Source organism: Urocitellus parryii, chromosome X (genome assembly GCF_045843805.1).
Source record: "Urocitellus parryii isolate mUroPar1 chromosome X, mUroPar1.hap1, whole genome shotgun sequence".
NCBI lineage: Eukaryota > Metazoa > Chordata > Mammalia > Rodentia > Sciuridae > Urocitellus > Urocitellus parryii.
In genome coordinates this window covers 55,463,793-55,490,233 of record NC_135547.1, presented here as the reverse complement: position 1 = coordinate 55,490,233, position 26,441 = coordinate 55,463,793, and the positions used below count along the sequence as shown (strand labels likewise).

The 26,441-nt window shown below is 35.9% G+C and overlaps 1 protein-coding gene across 1 annotated transcript in view; it reads right to left on the bottom strand.

The window, feature by feature from the left end:
• The window catches only part of Diaph2 (diaphanous related formin 2), an 821,535-nt gene that overhangs the window by 168,489 nt on the left and 626,605 nt on the right, over positions 1-26,441 (bottom strand). Inside the window, exon 26 of the mRNA XM_077793878.1 lies at positions 25,970-26,105. Within this exon, the coding sequence (XP_077650004.1) occupies positions 25,970-26,105 (136 nt within the window). The remainder of the gene's footprint in view (positions 1-25,969; positions 26,106-26,441) is intronic.

Below are 26,441 nucleotides of genomic sequence, written 5' to 3'. Positions count from 1 at the left end.
GAGAGATTTAGAAATCAAAGCTTAAGAAGGGCTCGTGAAAGTAAGTTATGCAGTACTGTGCAAAACACAATCTCTAGAACTGATTTTTTCCCTCAGCAAGCCTTAATGAATGTCAAACCTTTATAGATTAGTTAATATACTTAGAAATAGAGAATACTTGTTTATTTTTCCAAAACCTTGATTCAGCCAGTACTTCACTGAGAATTGAATAAATAAATTCACTTAGTAGAGTGTTTTTAGAAAGAAATTCAGCAATATTTGCAAAGAGTCAAATTTATTTTTTCTAATGTAAACACATAAAACAATGACAATTGCTTTCATATTACTCAGCATATCAATATATTTGCCACGATTGCACTTTCTTATTAATTATAATTTTATTTTTGTGTATTAGAATTTATCAGATAGAAGAACAAACCAACCAACTCAGTTCAACCAAACACCTAATTACATTTTTCATGCTCTTTGTCATTTTAGTGAGTTTCTTATAAGAGAACGTCAGCATGACTTTTATTAATGTCAGAAAATGCATTTTTTCCTTTTGATAAAAGAAGAAAGGACCTTTCACATTCAAAATTCAATTTTTTCTCCTAACATTTCCAATATGACACAAACATATGGTAAATAAAATTATTCTAATAAATATTAGAGCCAGTGGACCAGTGAGAGAAACTCTGAACATGCTGTGAATATATCAAATACTAAAGAGCTTCTGAAATACAAAATCACTGAACTTTTAAGAAAAACTGAATAATTCAATAGCTTTTCATTAAACAAAAAAGAAATGAAAACAATAATAATGATTAGCCAAGGTCTGACTATATATCAGAGAAGGCTGACAAATGTATTGAGACAGTTTTCAAGATTTCAACACAGTTAAAAATACTGGTTAGAAAAATCTGCTTTCTGTTTTCTCAATAAGAACATAATTAAGGTCAGGTTTAGAAATAAAATGCTTGGACATATCCAATAATTGCAATAAAAAGAAAAATAAAGACTTCAATCAAGAACAATGGAATTTGTGAAGAATATAAGTTCATTTGGTGTTTCCCACTCAATTGGTGTTTCCCTGAACATTCCTTACTATATAAGGATTATCTGTCTCTTTTCACTTTTCTTTTCCTGGGCTATTTAGAAACACACTGTCTGATTGTTTGTCTTACATTTATGTGCAGGGATACCTAGAGGTGGGGAACTGGAATAAATAGTTGGGAGAACATCCTAATGTTCTAAGAAAACCAAATCATAGAAAACAAATTCATAGGATTGATATTGCCCAATGTGAACTTTACATCAATTGCAAACAGACCCAAAGATATGCCATAATATGAAAAGCTATAAGCTCTATTACATTATTGCTATGGTTTGGATATGATTTGAGTGTGTCCCCCAAGGATTCACATGTTGAAATTTAATCCCCATTGTGAGATATTAAGAGGGTGGAAATTTAATCCGACTATGGGATTTAGAAGTGAAGCCTCTGCAAGGTGATTATGCTTAGATAAGGTCATCAGGGTGGAGCCCTCATGATTAAATAGTAGTGGCTTTATAAGAAGAGGGACAGAGATGAGAAAGGACACACGTGCACGCTCCCTGTTTTTTTGTCACGTGTTGCCTTGGGCCACCTTAAGACTCTGTCAGCAGGAATGCCATCTTAAGATGAGGTCTTGTGGCTTTGGACCTTCAGAACCATAAGCCAAAATAAAACTGTTTTCATTAAATCTTACCTAGTCTGTGATATCATTTTTACCAACAGAAAACAGACCAAGACAATTACTTATAAAGAATGTGGTATAAACTCTCTGTAGATAGAATACCTTATCACTAGGGATTAAAAAAGAGAAATAGGAATCTCAGCAAAATATATGAGAAATGTGAAGCTGTTTGCTCAGAGTATGTAAAGTATTCATCAGAGAAAAATGTTCAAACCTACTTTAAGAGAGATGAGAACTATTTCTTAATATATCAGAAGAGGGCTGAAGAAGATTATTTCTTGACAGAAGTTCTCATGGGAAAAGCTCCCTTTTTCATTTGCAACAGAGATCATGTTAGAATTGATAGGAAGAGATAGACATTTTGAAATAAATAAAAGAGGTCACTTGCAGGAAGAACCTTTTTTTAAGAAATGGATTCTTGTTAAAAGATTCTCACTTTTATTCAAGTCAAAATACTCATTTTGTTTCATGAACAAATTGGTGCAGATTATGCTTCTTTCAGTAATTGTATCACTTAGGTAAAACACAGAGGCTTCATGGGGATACAATGTGTGCAGGCCCACAGTAACTTGTGCAGCCCCCCCCCCAATACCTGAATCCCTCACATGGAAGGGATCATAGTTGGTTTAATGCTTTGCTGATGTTATCTTTGAATTCTTAATAATATTAAATGAGAAGAAGTCCCCACATTTGCAGTTAACAGTGAGCCCTGCAAATTATAGAGCTAGTTCTATGAAAACAAAACCCATCTGTAACTTAAGAACTATCTTCATTGTCTTTTTTTAAAAGTTTCATTTCTTTTCTTTTTTTTGTGATCTAGGGGACTGAACTCAGGAGACCTCTTCCTGTGAGCCACATCCCCAGTTCTTTTTAAATTTTTTATTTTGAGACCAGTTATTGTTAAGTTGCCCAGGGTGATCTCAAACTTATGATACTCCTGCCTCAGCCTACTGAGTAGTTGAGATTACAGGCATGTATCACTGCGACCAGCACAAATTTCTTTTTAAACACTTGAAAAAGACTATAGAGGTTTTAAAAAGATGTAGTACTTATAATTCCTGATACTTTCTTAATTCTATTTTCTTTTGCATTTATACTATCATATCAAGAATAATTTTCTAGTGTTTAAGTCACTTCCTTTGGGGCTGCTCTTTTTCTATTCATTAAAATGGTCTTAGTACTACGATTTCTTATCATTGAAATGTTTGTTTGTTAAAAACAAAATTGAAAGCAGAAAAGATGGAAATAGTAGTTTGGGATTTCCTTTCCTCCAAGTTCAAATCCATGAGGATGAGTGGGACAAAGATGTGAAACTAAAAGAAATGCAGAGTCATATGTGTTCATCTGCTATATGAAGAATGTATGAGAATATTCACCAAAGTCAAATAAAAGGCCTCAAAATATACATGAATAAAGATAATTATAAAATAAGTATGCTAAATATTATACAAATAACTAATAGGAGGTAAACGTGTTCTTTGTTAGATGCAACTCATTCTCTATCTTCTTCCCTCTCTGAAGATACTCTATTTTAGTTTGCCACGGACAATGCTACTTAAGAAATTCTCTGGCAATTCAATTTACAAACTAAACACATTCACACACATACACACAAAACACATACATAGAAAATGCAAAAAAATCCTTTCCTTCATAAGTCAGTTGCGTGAGTTCATTTTGCATGTCACAGCTTTGAAAACATGGCAATAGACATCAATCAAAGCCATAACGGATAATATGAAGACTGCTGAGTTCCCTATAAAGTATCCAATGCCAAGAGTATTTTTCCACCTTGTCAATGAAAGCTACTTGATTTTTATTGATCCAATCACCGGCAGCAGATTAAAAATTATAGAAATGTAAAGCTCAGAGGTAAGCCTCTCATTTGCAAGTAAACAATAATATCAGCTAATTAAAGGTCATTTTATGCACTAGTAACCTAGAGTACCATAGAAGAAAGGGCAGTGGGTGGTAGGCTCTATTCTCTAATGTAGTTACCATTATACTAGCTTTGTGACCTTGAGTAAACTTTTTTTTTTTTTTTGTATTTCAGTACCTATAAAACAAGATGTGCCATTGGACTCTAGGGTTCTTAAGATTTAGTTGCATCATATCACTTAGAGAGGCTTGTTAAAAGATGGATTGCAGATCCCCCATCTTCCCAAGCCCAGTTTCTTATTCAATGGGTCTATAATGAAGCCAGAAATGTCACATTTCTAACAAATTCCCAGGTTATGCTGAAGCTGTTCGACTAGGCATAATATTTTGAGAACCACTGCCCTCTTACAATGCCAAGGCAAGAATTTGAAGTGCTACACCCACAGCAGTAGGTAACTGTCAAGTACTACATTAACAATGGAGTAACAAATAGGTCCTGAGGTACCTGTGAAGGTACTACATAAGCAATGGAGAACAGTATTTTTTTTCAAATGGAGAACTAAGGCTGAAGGATGGTAGTCCATTGGTCTACCAATTAGTCATAGTGGTAGGGTGGGGACAGGGAAGTGGTGCTTAGTGAGTCATGAGGAAGCTGGGACCTGAAGCTAAGACTGATCAGAAAACTGTAAATCAGAGAATAAAACCAGGTGGCCCTCAAAGTTGGATGAAATATTTTGCCACGTTGTAAATTCAAAGATGGAAGAGAGTCAGCTTAAACTATCAAGATGTGAATACTTGTGGTGAGATGTGACAAATGGAAGGAATGAATGCATGTTCCTATGAAGTTAACAAGAGAGGCAAAGGTGCTATACCTTCTGGATGGGATGGGACTAGGTTTGGGCCTATCTTGGCCCCAAAAAGACCCAAGTGGCTTTGCTCAAATAGTTTTCCAGTCACTGGAAGAAATTATAAAAGATGTATTTCAGGCAGAAAAACTAATTCCAACTGGATGCTCTGAAATACAAAATGAAATGAAGAGCAATATATTTCTAAGTATAAATGAACAATAACTGAATGAAAACAATTATCATACTTTCTTAATCTAAAATAGGCAATGCAAGACCTTTACATGTCTTTCTAACTAGCTTTATGTCAGTGGAATTTTAAATGACTTAACACACACACACACACACACACACACACATATGTATTTGGTACTGGGGATTGTACTCAGGGACACTTGAACTCAGGGACACTTAACCACTGAGCCCCATCCCCAGACCTACTTTGTATTTTTATTTAAAGACAGGGTCTCACTGAGTTGCTTTGTGCCTCTCGGTTGCTGAGGCTGCCTTTGAACTCAGATCCTCCTGTCTTAGCCTCCTGAGCCACTGGAATTACAGGCCTGCATCACTATTGTAGCTGGGCTACAATAGTTAATTATATTTTAATAGACACACATACAAAAAAACTATTTAATTTGTGGAAGTATAATATATATATATATATTATATTTTTTCATGGATGTTATAAATACCATAATCTTTGATGCTAAAGAACCTTTGCCAATGAGTTTAGCCCCTAAAACTATATCCCTATTCACTTTACAACATACTGAGGTAAAGTTGTACTGAACTCACAAAGTATTTTCATACCTACCAAAGCACACAAAACACCTATGTATATAGAATATCTACACAGTCAACAATTAAAATCTATTTGGTACATTATTTTTATCAGTCTTCTAAGACAAACACTCCTTTAATATCAGTAAAAAAACAAATTTTAAAAACACTGTTTGAAGCATCTATAGCCCCAGGATCCTCCTGGAAAATTAATAGTTATTAGCTATTGTTGAATTCTACATTCTGACATGACCAAAATATATACAGTATACATGGTGTATTATAACATATGAGGGCATGACATATAAAAGAAAATTATGAGTCACCCAAATGTTCTTTAGAAATGGAATGAAAGAGGAAAGAATCCCTCCTACAGTGCCTAATATAATTGTGAAAACACAAAGTAGAGGAAAATGTAAGAAAACAGAAAGAGACTGCTTAATTCATTTCAAATAGAAACTGAATTGCTGAGGCAGTTCTCACCACCTTATTTATATATCGGATTGCTCACAAATCATGTTGTCACCCACCAAGAAGCCATGCATCAGGAAGAGTGCAATAGTGCAACAATCCTGAAGGAGGAGGGGAGAGAGGTGCAGCAGAATGATAAAAAGGCATCACAACTCATAAAACACAAGCAGTTTTATGGATTAATGTCATATAAAGTATTACATGGAAATCAGAAACTAAGTTTTAGAAACTATGTACAAAAAAAGAAGAAAAAAAAGAGAGAGAGAAGATGCATATAGCAGAGGACTTATATTTGGTGAACTAAAGCTTGGCATTTCTTGAATACCAGAGATTTAATTTACAGATGGCTAACTTCCACAGAAAGATTTCCTTTCCCTACCACATTTATAGAGAAACAACTTGCTTCTTAGTCACCTTCTCAAAAACAAAATAAATCAAAAGGCAAATAAACTTAACTTGGCACATTTGTCCCATTTGCCATTTAAATTATACATTTTCTTTTTCTTTTTTTTTTAAAGATATAGGACTCTGAGTAAATTTTTGATATTGGTTCCTCAATAATACAGGCATCTGGATTTGTTATGTAAACACCAATTAGTATTTAGTTACTGTGTCGTTAAAGATTCACATCCTTCAGAAGTATTAACCATTGAAGTCCAGGGCACATGATATATTTTCCTAAGGTTATAAGCATCTGTAATTTTAAAAAGTAAATCCCCACATATTTTCTTACAAAAAATGTTTACTTTATTCCTCTGGGGTCTTAAAATAAGAGAGGGAGATGAGCTAGAAACTGTGCTGGCAACCCCCACCCCCAGGCCCTAAAAGAGGGGTACATTTTGGGGATTTCATTTATTGTCATGGTTACTCAAGTGAAAATGGATATTTTTCATGCTTTAGTCACAGGAGCTTACAGGATTACTTAAAAGTACAGGCTGTCTGTATTGTGGGGGAGGGAGTGTGGTTACCATGAAAGCTTAACATAACCCTAGTCCATCTCAAAAGCTTGGTCTCGATTTCCCCTCAAAAATACGATCAGATAGTCCTTAGAACAGAGCTGTATTGACTATTTGATGCAAAGAATGGTATAACAAGACCTAACAACATAATGGATTCTGGTTATGCTGGCTAGAGCTCTGACTCAGAACCAGTTGCTTCAAACAAGTAAAGCATCTTTTTAAAATACTGGGGAAGACACAGGGGAGGCAGTTTCATATACCATATCGAAGTTCAGTAGAATGAGGTCGGTTAAGCACTCTGTCCTGAGACACACACCTTTCATTTTCAATTGTTTTCAAATAAAAAGAGAGAAATCCCCTTTTCAAGTTGGATTGTTTAAATGCACCTACAGCTACTCCTGTCTAGCAAAGGCTAGGCAAGCTCTCCCTACTGATGCATTTCAAAAAAGGTTCAATTGGCAAAAGAAAGTAAGTGCAAAGGGTTTTTGACAAAAGAGGACTAGAGGGAACATATTTTCCTTTTGCAGAAATGCTGTTCTAGAAAATCAGACAAGGTAGCAACTCAACCAAGAATGTGCAAGATATTGGTGAGACAGTCGAGGAAATTGGTAACTTCAAACACTCAACTGCATAAAATTATTATCTTAAAAACTGGAGTAGGGATTACATTATAAAAATGATGGACTATACTCACAAATAAAACAACATATTATGACTTTCAGATTATAGCACAAGGTAACCCAGCATACACTGAGCCTGTGATTGTCTTATACCACAGAACCACATAAGCCTGAAAAGAACTTCTGGGACCCTCTCTGAGCCTCAGCAGGGTTATCCTTAAGTCTTCTTGGATTTATAAGCATTCTATCTTGTTTAATGATGCTCCAAATAATTCTTAGGCAACCTTGTTCAGGGATGAGCAAATAAGAAATGCTAGCTCAAATTCAGGAGCTCTGAAATATCTACTCTGCTGTGAGGAAATTTTTAAAAAATGTATGTTTAAGATAGATTCTAGTACTGCTTCAGACAAATAAACGTATTATGTCACCCATAGTTACTGCACATTTAAAAGGTAATTAGTTTTTGATTCCCAGATGATTCATATCATTATCTTCTGAGCTATTCCAAAAAAGCATATGAAACCTACAATTGATTTAGATTGGGTCAGATATTCTAATTTCAATGTTCTTCTAATAGTATAACAGAGGCATAATTGTTTTCTTAAAATAAAACTTGTTCTCTCCCATTTTTCCTACTAACTAGTCAAACTAGTTAATACTTTATAGATTATCTGTATGAAGGGTGTATATGAGGACTATTAAAAATAGATGTTTTAAAGATAAATATGTATAAATGTGAAAAATATGAAATCTATATGTCATATGCTGTTCATAGTCCTTTGTGAGCATACACATACATATAGGAGCCACATACAAAAAGTCATTATTTTTTATGGAAGATATATATGGAGAAGAAGAAAAGCTGATGGTTAATAACTCCTTAAGTAGGTTAGTGGTGCTGAGTTATCAGACAATACTATGAATAGGGTGTATCACCCATGCTCAGTACACTGTGGGTACTCAATAAATACTTGTAAAATTAAATTAAAAATCACAGAAAGGTTTTCGTCCATAATAATCCTTTTGCACATTTAGTGGAAAAATAGATTTTTGTCCTGATTCTGAACCAGCAAAGGGGCTCAGGGATTTAACATGAGTGAAACAAATATAACTTTTAAAAAGTTATTATTGACTTGGTTGCGTTCAGTGAAGTTTGTTGGTTCTATGAATCTGTTAGGTGTAATTACTGACATGAATCTAAATGCATTTGACTGAGAACAGAGCCAAATTAATTGCAATATTGGTATGTAACAGCTGTTATTCATTTGATACTTTTCTGTAATAAGAACTGGAATATTAAAATATGGAACCAATACATGTTTCTAATAAATGATTAGGCCACCTATGATGTGTTTTGGTCATTTCTTATATAGTCAATTTTACTGTTTTCACCTACCTGCTTCAATATTTTCATGTATTTCTGCCTAGTAAAGCTGCATTTGGGCACACTTGCAACAAACATATACTGTAGAGAAAAGCCAAATTTTTAACTGCCAGCATTGCTCATCTTCTACACAGGTTTGATGAAATCTTGCTCAATGTTCAGCACATTGAAGACAGCTCTTAGTTTTTGCAAATTTTAGTTTCTACATTTAGAATGTAAGAACTCTTAATGAGACCTAAGTAAATTATCTACCTTATTTCACATATTTATTTTTGTCTTCCAATTTAAAAGAATATTTTTAGTAGATGTATAAATTGTTTTACTGCTACAGCAGATAGAATGGGATTTTTATGCTGATTCCCAGTGAACTGATGCCAGAAATGTAATTATTTTAGTATGAGGTCAGAAAAAAAAAAAACACTAGTGATAAGTGGCTTAAATAGGCTACAAGAAAAAAAAATAGAACCTCCAATTAATCTAGACTATATACTGGAAATAGTACAGCTTAATATACCCTCCAATACTAATGTACACTGATGACTGATGCTCTGAATAATGGTCCAGGGTGTACAACAAGATCTTAATGATCTACCAGCAAATATATACTGTGTGCTGGCTCTATGTCCAAAATTATTTTTAAGCATCATATGCTGCACACTTCTAACTATGTAAAATGTAAAGCCGAAAATACTGTGGGCAGGGGAGAGATTTGGGAGGATATGAGGAAGGTTATGCACTAATAGAGGTCAGAAGCATTATGGATGATAAAACCTGATACACAAGTGGTCTTTTTATTTAATTATAAAATCAGATTAATCCAAATACCTCTCTCTGCATCTAGGCTAGCCAACTAAGATTCTTTTGTAATGACTATTACCATTGATACTTTCCCTTAATGTGTTCACTAAAACAACTGTTATTAATAAAGAGATAATACCATTGAATACTTATTAAGTAGTATTGGTGTGCCACACAAGTGCTAAGAGTTTTGCAACTATCCTCTCATTTAGTGCTCATGAAAAACTTATGAGCATATGCTATTCCTTTCCCTGTCTTGTGGTGAAGAAGTTGGGAATCAGAGAGGTTGGGTAAATTGCCCAAGGATGCAATATGTAGAAGGCAAAGTCAGAATTTGAACTCAGATTTGTCTGGCTCTATGGGAGAGGGGGTTGAACTCATTTCAATTGCAGGTTAAATCAATGATAGAGAGATCTATCATAGATGACATGACAAAGGTGATCAGCAGATTCAACCAGCAGGTTGTGACTTACCATTTGATAACTGACACAATGGGAGCTCCTCTTTGCATCTCATTAACCCAGTCCTTGTACTTAACAATTCAACAAATGCTTATTGGATGAATGAAAATAACATGCTATGATGTTGCCTTAAAATGGATGTTTTATTCAAATAACAAGGACTCAAATTCATACTAAACACCTTAGTATGCTAAGCTCTAGATATCTGGGCAAGTCTTCACTGTACTGAATAATTTTATTTAAGAAAACAAATCTCCCATCTACATTGAAAAATCAAACTTTGAAAACAAAGATAAAAACTCTGATTTTGAACAAACAGATTTTTTGAAATGCTTATTAATGTAGGGAGCAAGGTAATTTAAGTAAACAGAGTATAAATCAGATAGTCTTTTTCTCTTTATAGACAGGACAATAATTTTCTTCTAGGTCAACCAAGTATACAAACTTGTTTAGCTTTGCATTAGCATCTATGAATTGTTCATCAGTATTTGTAAAATATGGTGGAATGATGGTACAAATTTCTCAATGATTTATCAGAGGTGCTTAAATACTACTCAGATCAATTCAATTATTTGTAGGTTTTTCAATCTATAATTTTGGTTACTGTTGAGAGCCACAGCCGAAGGGGCCCCAGCAAACTTCCAGCTGCCAGCAAACTTCCAGCTGCCAGCAAACTTCCAGCTGCCAGCTGATGATTGGCTCACAGCAGCCCCAGCAAACTTCTAGCTGCCAACTGATTGGCTCCTCTGGGGTGATGCTCATTGGGCTGTTTCCCCGCCCTTTCAGACCACGGAGCTGCTCATTGGGCGACTTTTTTGGCTCCGCCCACGCGACCCAGCCAATGGGCCTCAAGAGCAGGAGGAGTGGGGGAGGTTGAGAGGCTTGTGGGAAGCCAGTGGTGGCAGTTGGGCTCTGAGGAAATTCCTGAAGAGCTCCTGTGGTGTGGCATGTGTGTTCTAAAAATAAAGTTTGATTCTGCTTGATAAGTGGCTCCTGAATTGTTACTATAATTTAGGTTACTATAATTTAGAATCTGGAATTTGATATTAGGAAACATAGTTTTGACCTATTCAGATCAAAATAATGTCATCTGGATTTATTCACTTATAAGATGTAATTATTTTAAGTCAAGTAAAAAGAAAATTGTTAACCACTATTGATAGAATTAAAATGTTTAGGTTTATTCATCAACATTTGCTAATCTAATCTCTGAAGACTGATTTATCATTGAATCTGACTATGGGAACTCATTCTTTATCATCATATGCATATTTATCCATACTGCATAAGGAGGTGCAAACTGTTTCTGATTAAATAATATTTGCATAAGAATCTCAGTTGTAGTTTGCAATTTTCAAACATCCATTTTTATGTATTTTCTCCTATTGTTACCTCCAAATCCTTGCAGTTAATTTGCTGACTTCCATAAACATGAAAAGAAAGAGATTTATATATAAATATTTGGTAAGATTTCTTTCTCTACCTACAGAATTAATTCACCTTTTTTGTGGTCCCTAAGTCAATTATCATCTATACCAATATAATCAAAGGTTGGGGAACATAGATTATACCAACTACTTTGTATAGTTTGCATACTGTGTGCACACATTTTAGAGTACATTTATTGATTTAGAATACTTTTTGATGCATTTGAATGAACTTTCTCCATTTTAAATTTACATAAATGTTGTATTACTGTTTGTGCTTTAATTATAATTATTTGGGAAATGGTGCAATAAATGTTGGTTGGATGAATGAAATAAGCAAATATGTAAAAAGTCATATATGTCAATATATGATTATCTATTGGTAAAACTGTACTGTTCTTACAAGGAGTCTCTGCTCCTCACTGAATCTATTGCTGGCAACTTCCACTGTTTGTTTGTTTTTCATCCTTTTATGAAATTTTTCCTTCCTTTTACCACCTTCTTAAACTGCCACAGGTTGAAACGAGAATCAGGTACATGCTAACTCTGTTTTCTTCACCTTTCACTACTGTTTTCCAGTGACATCATCCTTGTAGTCACCTTTCCTTTTTTGTGATCATGGCTTAGTATCCTCAATAATTCCCAACCAAATTCCTGTAATAACCTTAGCTCTCCTCCCTCATTATGCTGCAACTCCCCTATCTCACTTTGAAAGCTCTTCACAGTCTGGCTCCATCCTATCTTTTGTTTTTTCCTTTTTCATTTTATATATTTTATTGTTAAATGCAAGTCAGTCCATCCTAACTTTCTGACACTATTCCAAATTAAATTCTCCTCTAACCATAGCAACAACAGAAAATATTCACTGAACATTTAAACATCAAACACTGGCAATAGGCTAAAGGACAAAAATATATAATTGATAAATAGACTACAGTACAAATAACACCAGTCTCTGACCTCATATAGCCCTTATGATAAAACAGGTACTAATGTTATTCCATTTTATAGATGAATAAATTCAGGCACAGAAAACTACAATATCTAGTCAGTGATTGTATGGCTAGTAAACTGTGGAGCCAGGACTCAAATTCAGGACTCATCCTCCCAATTATTTTGGTGTATTTCCCATGGACCATTAAACTTAGTCTGTCACCTTCTTGTGCTGGCTGATGTGCACTGCTGCTGATGTTAATCCTTTTTACTGGAGTAGTTTTACTTCTGTTCAGTCAAATATTACCCATCTTTCAGGGTCTAGCTGGACTGAGAGGCCCAGAGACTATACTAGGCCTTATCCATGAAACCTTATATGTCATTTCATCAGACCTAATTGTTTTCCCCTTTTAGATAGTTCTTCAGAGAAAATAATCTCTATTATATATCAGTATACAGTGTATTCTTTGCTGATTCAGCTTTACTTAATCTCTCTGAGAAAGCTGAAAATTTCTTAAGGGTAAGGATTATTTCTTGAGTTTTTCCAGATTCTTCAATGACAAGTATATTTTAGGTCCCATGTTATATACTATACATAATTATCTCATGTAATCTTCACTAAAACTATAGTAGGCAAAGGTCTTTGTCCTATATTACAGATAAAGTAACCAAGACGTGAAGAGATGATGAAAGAGAACAAAGTGAAAAGACTAGGCAGAAGAGCTAAAATTGACCTCTACTTTTTAGTCTCCACAAACTTTTAAGGGGGGGATCCCATGATCCAGTGGAGTACAGGGAAGAGATAGAGGGGGAGGGAGGAGGATGAAAATGGAGAAGTTGTGGAATAAAATTGACCAGATTATGGTGTGTGCATGTGTGTGTGTGTGCCACAGTGAATTTCACCTTTATGTATATCTATAAAGCACTGTGGACCATTTAACCACTGAGACACATCCCTGTCCCCAGTTAATATTTTTAATTAGAGACAGGGTCTCCCTAATTTGTATGCCATTGCACCCAGCAATACTTTTCTTGTAAGGTAACGTCCTTTGTTTCCATTGATAGGTATTACTATAGTCACATGGGTATGAAATACCTTTATACTCTATAGAAGACATATCTTACAAGAGCAATCAAATATTCTACAACATCTCTCTTTCAGCAGAGAGGAAGATTACAGCATTCAAACTAGACACGTTCAAAGTTCTGAAAATCATTTTCTGACTACACCTCATTCATATCTTCCATAGACTTTCACACCTCATGGATTCACACTTCATGGCCTCCTTGCAGCTCTTAAAATGTCTGAAATTGACTTTCACTTAGTCAAAACAGAATCTTTCCTAACACACTAAGGGGAACTCTCTAACACTGAGCTTCATCTTGATATCCAACTCTATTCTTATTCTTTTTTGCGATATTTCATCTTCCCAATTTAAACTACACACTTCTACTCTGAGAAGGATGCATTTTGGAAACATATTTGTAAATACTCACACTCATATATTCCAAATGTAACATTATATTATGATAAATAAAAATAATATTATATTTGCAACACATGGGCCACAAATCAAGAAGCTAACATTTCAGTTCACTATTTTATTGATCTGTAAATAGTGCTAGGCAATGACACATAAAAGATAAATGATAAAACCTATTTGAAAATGTATCTTTCATGTTAAAATCACTCAGCTGAGCATATTCAGAGAAACTTATTTGAATATCCATCCTGTGCCTTCAATGGCACTGGAAGAGGTAATTAAATTCTGGGCAAATAACGAACGAAAGTATAGACTATGGATACAATTAAAACAGGACCTTTCCTTTTTTTCTTAATACAGGCTTATTTATAGGGAAAAATGGTTGGTAAATACTTGGGTGTAGATGAGAATTGGTGTAGTATGAAAGGTTATCTTATTGACACAAAACAAGTACACTCAAATTCTAAGTGCTTACACTTTTCTTTGTTTATAACAGAGGTGCTCAAAGTTTGGGCTTTGAGGCCTAGGGGCCCACAAAATCATTTTAGGGGGTCTGACGCTAATTTAAAAAGAAAAAAATCTATAAGTACATAATAGAACAATCAGTAGAACCGAGGGAAGGGAACAGGGTGGGAGGAAGGGAGGGGAAGAGAAGTATTGAGAACGTAATTAGATGAAATTTTATTCCATTCTTTTATAATTATATCAAAATTAATTCTATTATCATATATAAATAAAAAGAGCCAATAAGAAAAACTATTTTTATAAACTCTTTTGCCTTTTTTTCTTTCATTCTTATAAGTGTATACAGTGGAGTTTTCCAGAAGCTACATGATGAATGACATCATATTAGATTAAATACAGAAGCAGGAATGAGAATGAAGCTGTTTTTTTTTTTTAATTTAGCTAGACTTTGAAGAGATTTATAACTCTATTTTTTCTCTTGCTAATATTTTTTTAAATATAGTTACATTTCATAAAGAGTGTTATTTATTTTCAATATATAATAGGTTTACTATTGTTATTTTAATTGAATGAATAAACAAATAATTTAAAAGTTGTCTAGGTTTTAATTCTAATATGATAAATGACAATATAAATAATCTATAAAAATAAAATGTATTGGGGGTCCTTAATAATTCTTTAGTATAAATGGCTTCAGAGACCAAATAGTTTTTATTTCACCTTGGTGATCTCATTGAATCCCATATATTATAGGCTGAATTGCATTATTAGTAGAGTTCATAATGGATTAGGGTGGGCCTGCTCTAACATGACTTGTGTCTTTGTTATAAGAACACCATGTGGAAAGACAGACATGCACACAGGGAGAATGCCATATGAAAACTAAGTCATGGTGCCACAAGCCAATAAACTACCAGAAGCTAGGGGAAAGGTGTGGAACAGATCCTGCTCTTGTGTGTTTGTAAGTAACATAGCCCTAATGATATCTTAATTTTGAATTTCTAGCCTCTGTAAGTATGAGATAGTATACATCTATTTTTGTAAGCCCTTCAGTTTTGGGCATTTTGTTATGGAAACCTAGCAAACTAGCATATCATAATCTTGATCTTCAACAAAAACAATGATTCCTAAGTCTAGCTCAGACCTCTTTCCTGAGTTTCATATTCACATAAACAATGACTTATCAGAAATTTTCCTACTCTATAAGGCATCTAGAAACTAAACATTATCAAAATGACAATAATCATTGTAACTCCTGCCCCCCACCAAATCTGCTCTATTCCTGAATTTTATTTCTCTGTGAAGAATGCCACCTTCTCAAATGCCTTCCTACCTTTATTCCCACATCTTACCAATCATCAGAGACTGGTAGTTCAATCTTTCAACATCCCTTTGAGATAAAATTTTATTTGTCAACTTGGCTGGTTCATGTGGCCTAGATATTTGGTCAAATGTTATTCTGGATGTTTCTGTGAGGATGTTTTAGATGAAATTAACTTTCAAACTGGTGAACTTTGAGTCAAGCAGATTGCCCTCCATTATGTAGATAGACCTCATTCAATCAGTTAAAACCTGAATAAAGCGCAAAGACTAATTTCCTCTGAACTAGTGGGAGTTCTGCAGCAGATAATCTTCAGACCTGAACTGCAACATTGGCTCTTCCCTGGGTCTCCAGCCTGTTGTCTTACTCTGTTGATATTGAACTTGTCAGCCTCCATATCACAGGAACCAATTCCTTAAAAGAAGTCCCTCTCTCCACTCTCTCTACAGAGAACTTTTATACACCTCTTACTGATCATTTTTTTTAACCTTCTTGTTGCTGCATAGTTCAGGCCACTATCAGCTCTTGTTTGTACCATGAGAGTATCCTCAAAACCTCTGCTGTCTCAAACCTTTCCTGTCTGGATGCATTCTTTCTGTTTTTGCCCAAATGGTCTAAGAAACCTAAGTTCATCATTTTCCAATTTATAAACATTCATAGGCTTCCAATATTTTTCAGGATAAGACCCTTAGCACACCATAAAAGAAAGCTCACAATCTACCCACTACTACCACTTCGAGTGAGCCTCTTCCCTCACTACTCCTCCATGCACAAAAGGGAACTAACTTTTAGCACTCTTCTATTAATTGTATTACCTTTTAAGTGATGAGTTCCTGCAAATATACATTGAAATGCTAGGCTATTACTTCCTAACTGAGTAACCTTCAGTCAAGACACTACTTCTCTTGATCCTAATTATAAATTTGGTTGCTAAATTATGTGGAGATACTAATCTCTTTTTTTTTTACCCCTAAACTTTTAATTTATTTTTTTATTATTTTTTTCTTTTTTTATTGGTTGTTCAAAACATTACAAAGCTCTTGACATATCATATTTCATACATTAGATTCAAGTGGGTTCTGAACTCCCATTTTTACCCCAAATACAGATTGCAGAATCACATCGGTTACACATCCACATTTTTATATAATGCCCTATTAGTAACTGTTGTATTCTGCTACCTTTGCTATCCTCTACTATCCTCCCTCCCCTCCCCTCCCATCTTCTCTCTCTACCCCATCTACTGTAATTCATTTCTCTCCTTCTTTATTTTCCCATTCCCCTCTCAACCTCTTATATGTAATTTTGTATAACAATGAGGGTCTCCCTCCATTACCATGCAATTTCCCTTTTCTCTCCCTTTCCCTCCCATCTCATGTATCTGTTTAATGTTAATCTTTTCTTCCTGCTCTTCCTCCCTATTCTGTATTTAGTTACTCTCATTATATCAAAGAAGACGCTTGGCATTTGTTTTTTAGGGATTGGCTAGCTTCACTAAGCATAATCTGCTCTAGTGCCATCCATTTCCCTGCAAATTCCATGATTTTGTCATTTTTTAGTGCTGCATAATACTCCATGGTGTATAAATGCACATTTTTTTTATCCATTCATCTATTGAAGGGCATCTGGGTTGGTTCCACAGTCTAGCAATTGTGAATTGTGCTGCTATGAACATCGATGTGGCAGTATCCCTGTAGTGCACTCTTTTAAGGTCTTCAGGGAATAGTCCGAGAAGGGCAATAGCTGGGTCAAATGGTGGTTCCATTCCCAGCTTTCCCAGGAATCTCCATACTGCTTTCCAAATTGGCCGTACCAGTTTGCAGTCCCACCAGCAATGTACCCTTTTCCCCACATCCTCGCCAGCACTTGTTGTTGTTTGACTTCCTAATGGCTGCCAATCTTACTGGAGTGAGATGGAATCTTAGGGTGGTTTTGATTTGCATTTCTCTGACTGCTAGAGGTGGTGAGCATTTTTTCATGTACTTGTTGATTGATTGTATGTCCTCCTCTGTGAGGTGTTTGTTTAGGTCCTTGGCCCATTTGTTAATTGGGTTATTTGTTATCTTATTGTCTAATTTTTTGAGTTCTTTGTATACTCTGGATATTAGGGCTCTATCTGAAGTGTGAGGAGTAAAAATTTGTTCCCATGATGTAGGCTCCCTATTTACCTCTCTTATTGTTTCTCTTGCTGAGAAAAAACTTTTTAGTTTAAGTAAGTCCCATTTGTTTATTCTTGTTATTAACTCTTGGGCTATGGGCGTCCTATTAAGGAATTTGGAGCCCGACCCCACAATATGTAGATCGGAGCCAACTTTTTCTTCTATCAGACACAGTGTCTCTGATTTGATATCTAGCTCCTTGATCCATTGTGAGTTAACTTTTGTGGCTGGCGAGAGAAAGGGATTCAATTTCATTTTGTTGCATATGGATTTCCAGTTTTCCCAGCACCATTTGTTGAAGATGCTATCCTTCCTCCATTGCATGCTTTTAGCTCCTTTATCAAATATAAGATAGTTGTAGCTTTGTGGATTAGTCTCTGTGTCCTCTATTCTGTACCATTGGTCCACCCGCCTGTTTTGGTACCAGTACCATGCTGTTTTTGTTACTATTGCTCTGTAATATAGTTTGAAATCTGGTATCGCTATACCTCCTGATTCACACTTCCTGCTTAGTATTGTTTTTGCTATTCTGGGTCTTTTATTATTCCATATGAATTTCATGATTGCTTTATCTATTTCTACAAGAAATGCCGTTGGGATTTTGATTGGCATTGAATTGAACTTATAGAGAACGTTGGGTAATATCGCCATTTTGATGATGTTAGTTCTGCCTATCCATGAACAGGGTACATTTTTCCATCTTCTAAGATCTTCTTCTATTTCCCTCTTTAGGGTTCTGTAGTTTTCATTGTATAAGCCTTTCACCTCTTTTGTTAGGTTGATTAAAAGAAGAACTTAAATTATCACTATTTGCGGAAGACATGATTCTATACCCACAAGACCCCAAAGGGTCTACAAAGAAACTACTAGAACTAATAAATGAATTCAGCAAAGTGGCAGGATATAAAATCAACACACATAAATCAAAGGCATTTCTGTATATCAGCGACAAAACTTCTGAAACGGAAATGAGGAAAAACACTCCATTCACAATATCCTCAAAAAAGATACTAATCTCTTTTTAAAATTCAGGTGTTTATATAACAACTTTTATTCTCTTGAAATTATGTTAATGTGTTTCTTGGACAGAAGAAATAAACTATAGTCAATTTCTGAAAAATTGTATGTGCTGAGGGCCATTACCAAGTAGGTATTGACGCATCGTAATCCTTGCCAGTGTACCCCATGTTAAATGGACTTGCCTTCCCTCAGGGGCGAGCAATTTACTCACCTCCAAATTTCAGATGTTCCCCGTACGGGCCACCAAATGCCGAAGCCAAGTGCCAATGACTCGGCTTGGCACAGAATCACGAGCCACCACACAGCTCTGTAGGTTCAAACAGCAATTCTTTATTCCGGATCTCACACCAGCCTCCACACACGTTCAGGGGCAGTCTCGTTCTCCCTCACACTTCACCTACTCCACGAGGCTTTTTCCAAAATCCCATTTGAATCTCACGAGAACTCAACGGGAACAAGCAACAGGAACACCCTAATCCCAGCAGCAATAATCTTCAACCTCAACTTCCCTAAAACCCATATTCTTAAACCGGGAAACGCCTTAAACCGGGAACACCCTAAGCCCAAGGACCGGGATACTTCCTCAAACCTGCAGGATACTTCCTCAAACCTGGATCCACCCTCGATCACCTTGAGCAGGGTCATCTTTCTCAAACACACAAGCAAGGTCGCAGCAAATTTCCAAGGCAAGTCCATTTAACATGGGGTACACTGGCAAGGATTACGATGCGTCAATACCTACTTGGTAATGGCCCTCAGCTAATGAGTTAAATACATGGGCAATAATCATGTGTAAATCAAATGTTTCATTTGATAATCATTTACCATCTAATCCTTTGTTGTCTTTTTGGTCTAAGCATCCTGTAGTTTTTCCTAAAATGACAAGAAAAACACCTATCGTGAATGCTCCAAATATATTCACTGATGGGTCTAATAATGGTACAGCTGCAGTAGTTACCCCTGATCAAACTTTTACATTTTTAGTTCCCAAACAATCAGCTCAAAAGGTAGAGCTTAATGCAGTTTTACAAGCTTTCCTGATGTTCAAAGATTCTGTATTTAATTTATTTTCTGATAGTCAGTATATAGTTAACGCTATTATATCCCTTGAAGATGCTGGTAGGATTTCCCCTTCCTCTACTGTTTTCTCTTTGTTTTCCACTATACAAAGTCTAATCTGGGATAGAAAAGATCCATTCTTTATAGGACATATCAGGGCACATACAGGATTGCCTGGAGCCCTTAGTTTGGGCAATGATTTAGCAGATAAAACTACACATGATATACATATTTTTTCTACTGTAGAAGAAGCTACAAATTTTCATAAAAGGTTTCATGTTAATGCTAATACTTTACAAAAGCGTTTTAAAATAACTAAGGAACAAGCCAGGCATATAATAAAACAATGTCAAAATTGTGTGACCTTTTTACCACAAGTTAATCTTGGAGTCAATCCTAGAGGACTGATACCTAACCATATTTGGCAGATGGACGTCACACACTTGCCAGAATTTGGAAAATTAAAATATTTACATGTTACAGTTGATACTTCTTCCGGATTTTTGATGGGCTCCCTTCATGCCGGAGAAAAAACTAAAGATGTTATAGCTCATTGCTTACAAAATTTTGCCACTGTGGGTGTTCCTAAACAGTTAAAAACTGATAATGGTCCTGGTTACACTTCTAACTCTTTTAAACAATTTTGCTCATCCTTTGGTATTACTCATATAACAGGAATCCCATACAACCCACAGGGACAAGGCATAGTTGAAAGAGCTCATCAAACTATTAAAACGTACTTATTAAAGCAAAAAGAGGGAATTGGAAAGGGGTATATATCCCCCAAAGATAAACTTAAAATAACCCTTTTTACTCTAAACTTTCTAAATTTGGATTCATCAGGACTTAGTGCTGCGGAAAGACATATGTATCCGAAAAATGTACATAAGCCTAAGGTACTTTGGAAAGATATTCTAACAGGACAATGGAAAGGTCCCGACCCAGTTATTGTCTGGAGTCGGGGTTCCGTTTGTGTGTTCCCACAGGGAGAACAGCAGCCGATTTGGATTCCAGAGAGGTTAACCAAAACAATTTCTACAGAAAAAGAAGATGATTTGACTGAAATCCATAACAGCTGATATCCAGAGCTCCAGCTTGGCTATTCTTACATCTGCGACAGTGATTAACCACGGTGCTTTTTTTCAATATCTATTTTATTATTGCATTTTTCCCACATCATAAAGTTCTATTTTATTTTTTGAGCTCATACAAACCTAGGTTAATGTTTTTCTGATCAGTTTTGTTTTTTGACTGTGTTTTATTTTTTGACTGTGGAGTTTTTAAACATTGCAATGGAGATTTCACTTAGGTATAGCTACAAGGCCTTTACTTATTATTGTCTTATGTGTTGTATGTTATGTGTGTACTGTTTTGTGTTGCATGTCAGTATGTGTGTATGTCCATATTTTTATTTGAGGAGCGCTCATGAAAAAATGGATCCGAATTTTTTTTTTTTTTTTATTCACGTGATTTAAGTGGTTTAATCTAAATTAGGTAAACAGCTGTTAATGATTGTTTTCAAAGGTGGTTAACAGATCTGTTTGCTTGCTATTGCTTTTAAAAGTGATTAACAGATCTGTTTGTTTACTTTCACTTTTCCTTTTCATTATATTTAATAATTCTGTTCAGGATAATGTCTCTTTAACATCATTGCCAGAATTCCCATCTCCATCCCAGTGCCTGTGAAGACTAAGAAAACCAAACTACAGCTTCTATGATCACAGTAAACTGTATAAACTGATGCATCAATGAATATAACTCAACAAGTAATGCTCAATCAAGGACTTGATTTACTTTGGGAGGAAATGGACATATTGATAGACTCTTCCACTTTGAACTGCCTGCAGAACTTGCCTGGACTATATATCAGTTGCATGCATTGTGAACTATCGTCTGGTGCAGCGAATTGTGGTACTGCTGGCATATTTTTGCTGATGGTGTCACCAGTGATGCAATTTCCTTGCCAGCGCACCCCATGTTAATTGTGGTAACACTGGCATCTTTGCTGATGGTGTCACCAGTGACGCAATTTTTCCAAAGGAGCCGTCAATTGGCTTGGTGTCTTGGCATTTCTGTGTCTTCCTCCCTTCTACTAGTGATGGTCTAAAATTTGGGGGCCAACAGAGGTGAGGCAAGAACCTCACCCCCCCACTGGTGCTTAGGCCTATCCACAAGCATGGCTGAATGCTGGACCGGTAGTCAGTGACGGGTTGATCTGGTTGCAGTGGATTCAACCTAAGACAGGAAGTTGACGCCCAAAGGTCAGCTCTCCCATGACGGGTAAGAACCACATGTTGAATTGGACAACCTACCAGGCACGGTCCTAAGCCACATTGCTTGTTGTTTAATTAATCAGAAGGGGGGAGATGCTGAGGGCCATTACCAAGTAGGTATTGACGCATCGTAATCCTTGCCAGTGTACCCCATGTTAAATGGACTTGCCTTGGAAATTTGCTGCGACCTTGCTTGTGTGTTTGAGAAAGATGACCCTGCTCAAGGTGATCGAGGGTGGATCCAGGTTTGAGGAAGTATCCTGCAGGTTTGAGGAAGTATCCCGGTCCTTGGGCTTAGGGTGTTCCCGGTTTAAGGCGTTTCCCGGTTTAAGAATATGGGTTTTAGGGAAGTTGAGGTTGAAGATTATTGCTGCTGGGATTAGGGTGTTCCTGTTGCTTGTTCCCGTTGAGTTCTCGTGAGATTCAAATGGGATTTTGGAAAAAGCCTCGTGGAGTAGGTGAAGTGTGAGGGAGAACGAGACTGCCCCTGAACGTGTGTGGAGGCTGGTGTGAGATCCGGAATAAAGAATTGCTGTTTGAACCTACAGAGCTGTGTGGTGGCTCGTGATTCTGTGCCAAGCCGAGTCATTGGCACTTGGCTTCGGCATGTATGTATTTCAAAAGTATGAAGAATAAAATCAATGGCATAGATATTATTTTATAAAATTATTCCAGCAGAATACTTGATAATGATTAATCACTTTAAACACATAATAACAGTTAATAATTAAACTCTGGTCACAAACTGCCTGGGTTCAAATCTAGGTTCTACCTCTTACTACCTTTGTGATCTTGGGCAATTTTGCTTAGTTTAACATTTATTTATTTAATTTTGGCACAGGGATTGGACCTAAGGGTGCTTTACCATATCCCCAGCCCTATTTATTTATTTATTTATTTATTTAGAGAAATGATCTCACTAGGTTGCTTATTACCTAAGTTGCTGAGGCTGGCTTCAGTAGCTGAACCTGCAATTCTCCTGCCTCAGCCTCCTGAGCCACTGGGATTACAGATGTGCATCACCACATCTGGCTTCCTCATTTTACAATGAGGTAATAGAACTTTCTTCATAGGGTTTTATGAGGATTAAGTAGGTTTAAAAATGTAAAACAGCTAAGATAGTTCTTGGTACATGCTATATGACAGTTGCTATTTTGACAGTGGTAAGGATAAGTGCACAGATAATATAGCCAGACTCCTTGGATTCTATTTCAAAGCTAATATTTTCTTTTTTTTTTAATTTTTATTGGTTGTTCACAACATTACAAAGCTCTTGACATATCATATTTCATACATTAGATTGAAGTGGGTTATGAACTCCCAATTTTACCCCAAATGCAGATTGCAGAATCATGTCGGTTACACATCCACAATTTTACATAATGCCCAATTAGTGATTGTTGTATTCTGCTACCTTTCCTATACTCTACTATCCCCCCTCCCCTCCCCTCCCATCTTCTCTCTCTACCCCATCTACTGTAATTCATTTCTCTCCTTGTTTATTTTCCCATTCCCCTCTCAACCTCTTATATGTAATTTTGTATAGCAATGAGGGTCTCCCTCCATTACCATGCAATTTCCCTTTTCTCTCCCTTTCCCTCCCATCTCATGTCTCTGTTTAATGTTAATCTTTTCTTCCTGCTCTTCCTCCCTCTCTGTTCATGGTTGCTCTCATTATATCAAAGAACACATTTGGTATTTGTTTTTTAGGGACTGACTAGCTTCACTAAGCATAATCTGCTCTAGTGCCATCCATTTCCCTGCAAATTCTATGATTTTGTCATTTTTTATTGCTGCATAGTACTCCATTGTGTATAGATGCCACATTTTTTTTATCCATTCATCTATTGAAGGGCATCTGGGTTGGTTCCACAGTCTAGCTATTGTGAATTGTGCTGCTATGAACATCAATGTGGCAGCATCCCTGTAGCATGCTCTTTTATGGTCTTCAGGGAATAGTCCCAGAAGGGTAATAGCAGGGTCAAATGGTGGTTCCATTCCCAGCTTTCCCAGGAATCTCCAAACTGCTTTCCAAATTGGCCGCACCAATTTGCAGTCCCACCAGCAATGTACAAGAGTACCCTTTTCTCCACATCCTCGCCAGCACTTGTTGTTGTTTGACTTCATAGTGGCTGCCAATCTTACTGGAATGAGATGGTATCTTAGGGTGGTTTTGATTTGCATTTCTCTGACTGCTAGAGATGGTGAGCATTTTTTCATGTACTTGTTGATTGATTGTATATCCTCCTCTGAGAAGTGTCTGTTCAGGTCCTTGGCCCATTTGTTGATTGGGTGATTTGTTATCTTATTGTCTAATTTTTTGAGTTCTTTGTATACTCTGGATATTAGGGCTCTATCTGAAGTGTGAGGAGTAAAAATTTGTTCCCAGGATGTAGGCTCCCTATTTACCTCTCTTATTGTTTCTCTTGCTGAGAAAAAACTTTTTAGTTTAAGTAAGTCCCATTTGTTGATTCTTGTTGTTAACTCTTGTGCTATGGGTGTCCTATTAAGGAATTTGGAGCCCGACCCCACAATATGTAGATCGGAGCCAACTTTTTCTTCTATCAGACGCAGAGTCTCTGATTTGATATCAAGCTCCTTGATCCATTTTGAGTTAACTTTTGTGCATGGCGAGAGAAAGGGATTCAGTTTCATTTTGTTGCATATGGATTTCCAATTTTCCCAGCACCATTTGTTGAAGATGCTATCCTTCCTCCATTGCATGCTTTTAGCCCCTTTATCAAATATAAGATAGTTGTAGTTTTGTGGATTGGTTACTGTGTCCTCTATTCTGTACCATTGGTCCACCCGCCTGTTTTGGTACCAGTACCATGCTGTTTTTGTCACTATTGCTCTGTAGTATAGTTTGAAGTCTGGTATCGCTATACCGCCTGATTCACACTTCCTGCTTAGAATTGCTTTTGCTATTCTGGGTCTTTTATTTTTCCATATGAATTTCATGATTGTCAAAGCTAATATTTTCTATTTGTGCAAATTTGGAAAAGTTCCTTAATTTATATGAGCCTCAATTTCCTGTCTGTAAAATAAGATAATCATAGCATCTTCCTCATACATATGTGAGAATTGACCTAAAAATCTTGAAATAGTGCTTGGCATGTTGCTGATATTTTACAGTGCTTCTAAGTTTTACTATTGTTATCTTCAATGATAAATGGTCCAATATTAGTCATACTACCTATTATCTTGTTCAGATTTTATTTTGTTTGAAATTCTCTAAGCCTCTGGTGGTGAAGGCTATTTTCTTTATTCTTAAATTTTCAGAGTACAAACACCTGGCTACCAATCACTTTCTTCTTTTTCTCTCTCTTTAAAAACTAAGTCAAATCAAAGAACCCACCTATAATATATGATCATTCTTGCTAAGCAAGGAAACAACTTACTTTACACTAATGTGGATGGGCCAGCAACTTTTACTTAGGCTCAGAGCTGAATAAGATGCTCTGCTATTTTTTCAACTTGTAATAGTGCTGTCAATATCTATTATGACTTGAAGTGTTCAAGCCCTCAAGGAAGACTGTTGTAACTGCACTTCCAACCGATAAGTACCACCAAAGTGAAACTAAGGTCTAGGCCACATCTCTCCACGCTGTGTTTTTCACTTTTCATCTCACTCCCTTCTTCCTTTACCACTGCCTCATTCAGATCATTATAATAAAATCAATGAGAAAAAGATTATCTCAACAACATAACATCTTGCACTGATTATCAAAATCCTGAATGCTCAGTGTAGCATGAGAAGTGATAGATAGTATCATTAGAGAAATTTGACATAAGTAATTAATAATACTGTAAATTTTCTATGAATATGATTATTTACTTTATAGTCAAAAAATCAACTAGTGAAATTATTTTGCACTTTTGTCATCTTTTAAAAATAACTAGAAATACTTCTGTACCTTTGTTTATATCAATGAGCTGTTTCTTTTTCTTCTGGCGTTCCACTTTTTCTTGTTCAGCTTTCTCTTTTGCAAGCTTTGCCCTCCTAGTCTTCTCTTCCATTTCTCTTCTCTTATTGTTTTCTTTTACTGCTTCCTGTAGGTATAAACACAATTAAACAAAATCCTTTCCATGAGTTTTATAATGGGGAAGTTGCATGGTTTTAAAATTATACAAATATGCAGAGATGGAAAGTTACTATAGCATCCTCAAAGTATGTGCATATGTTTTTAAGAATGACAACTAATTAATCTAAGACAGCTCTTCTTGAAAATAATTTAGAAATAACTGAGTCTTCAATTGCCACTATCTGGGGTGCAGGAAAATTAGGGACATCAATGTTGCAGATTTAGCAATAAAATGCTTTCTCCATTGTTGAAATATGAAATAGTTTTGATACGAGAAAAAGCTTAATATGGCTCAGCAAGCATT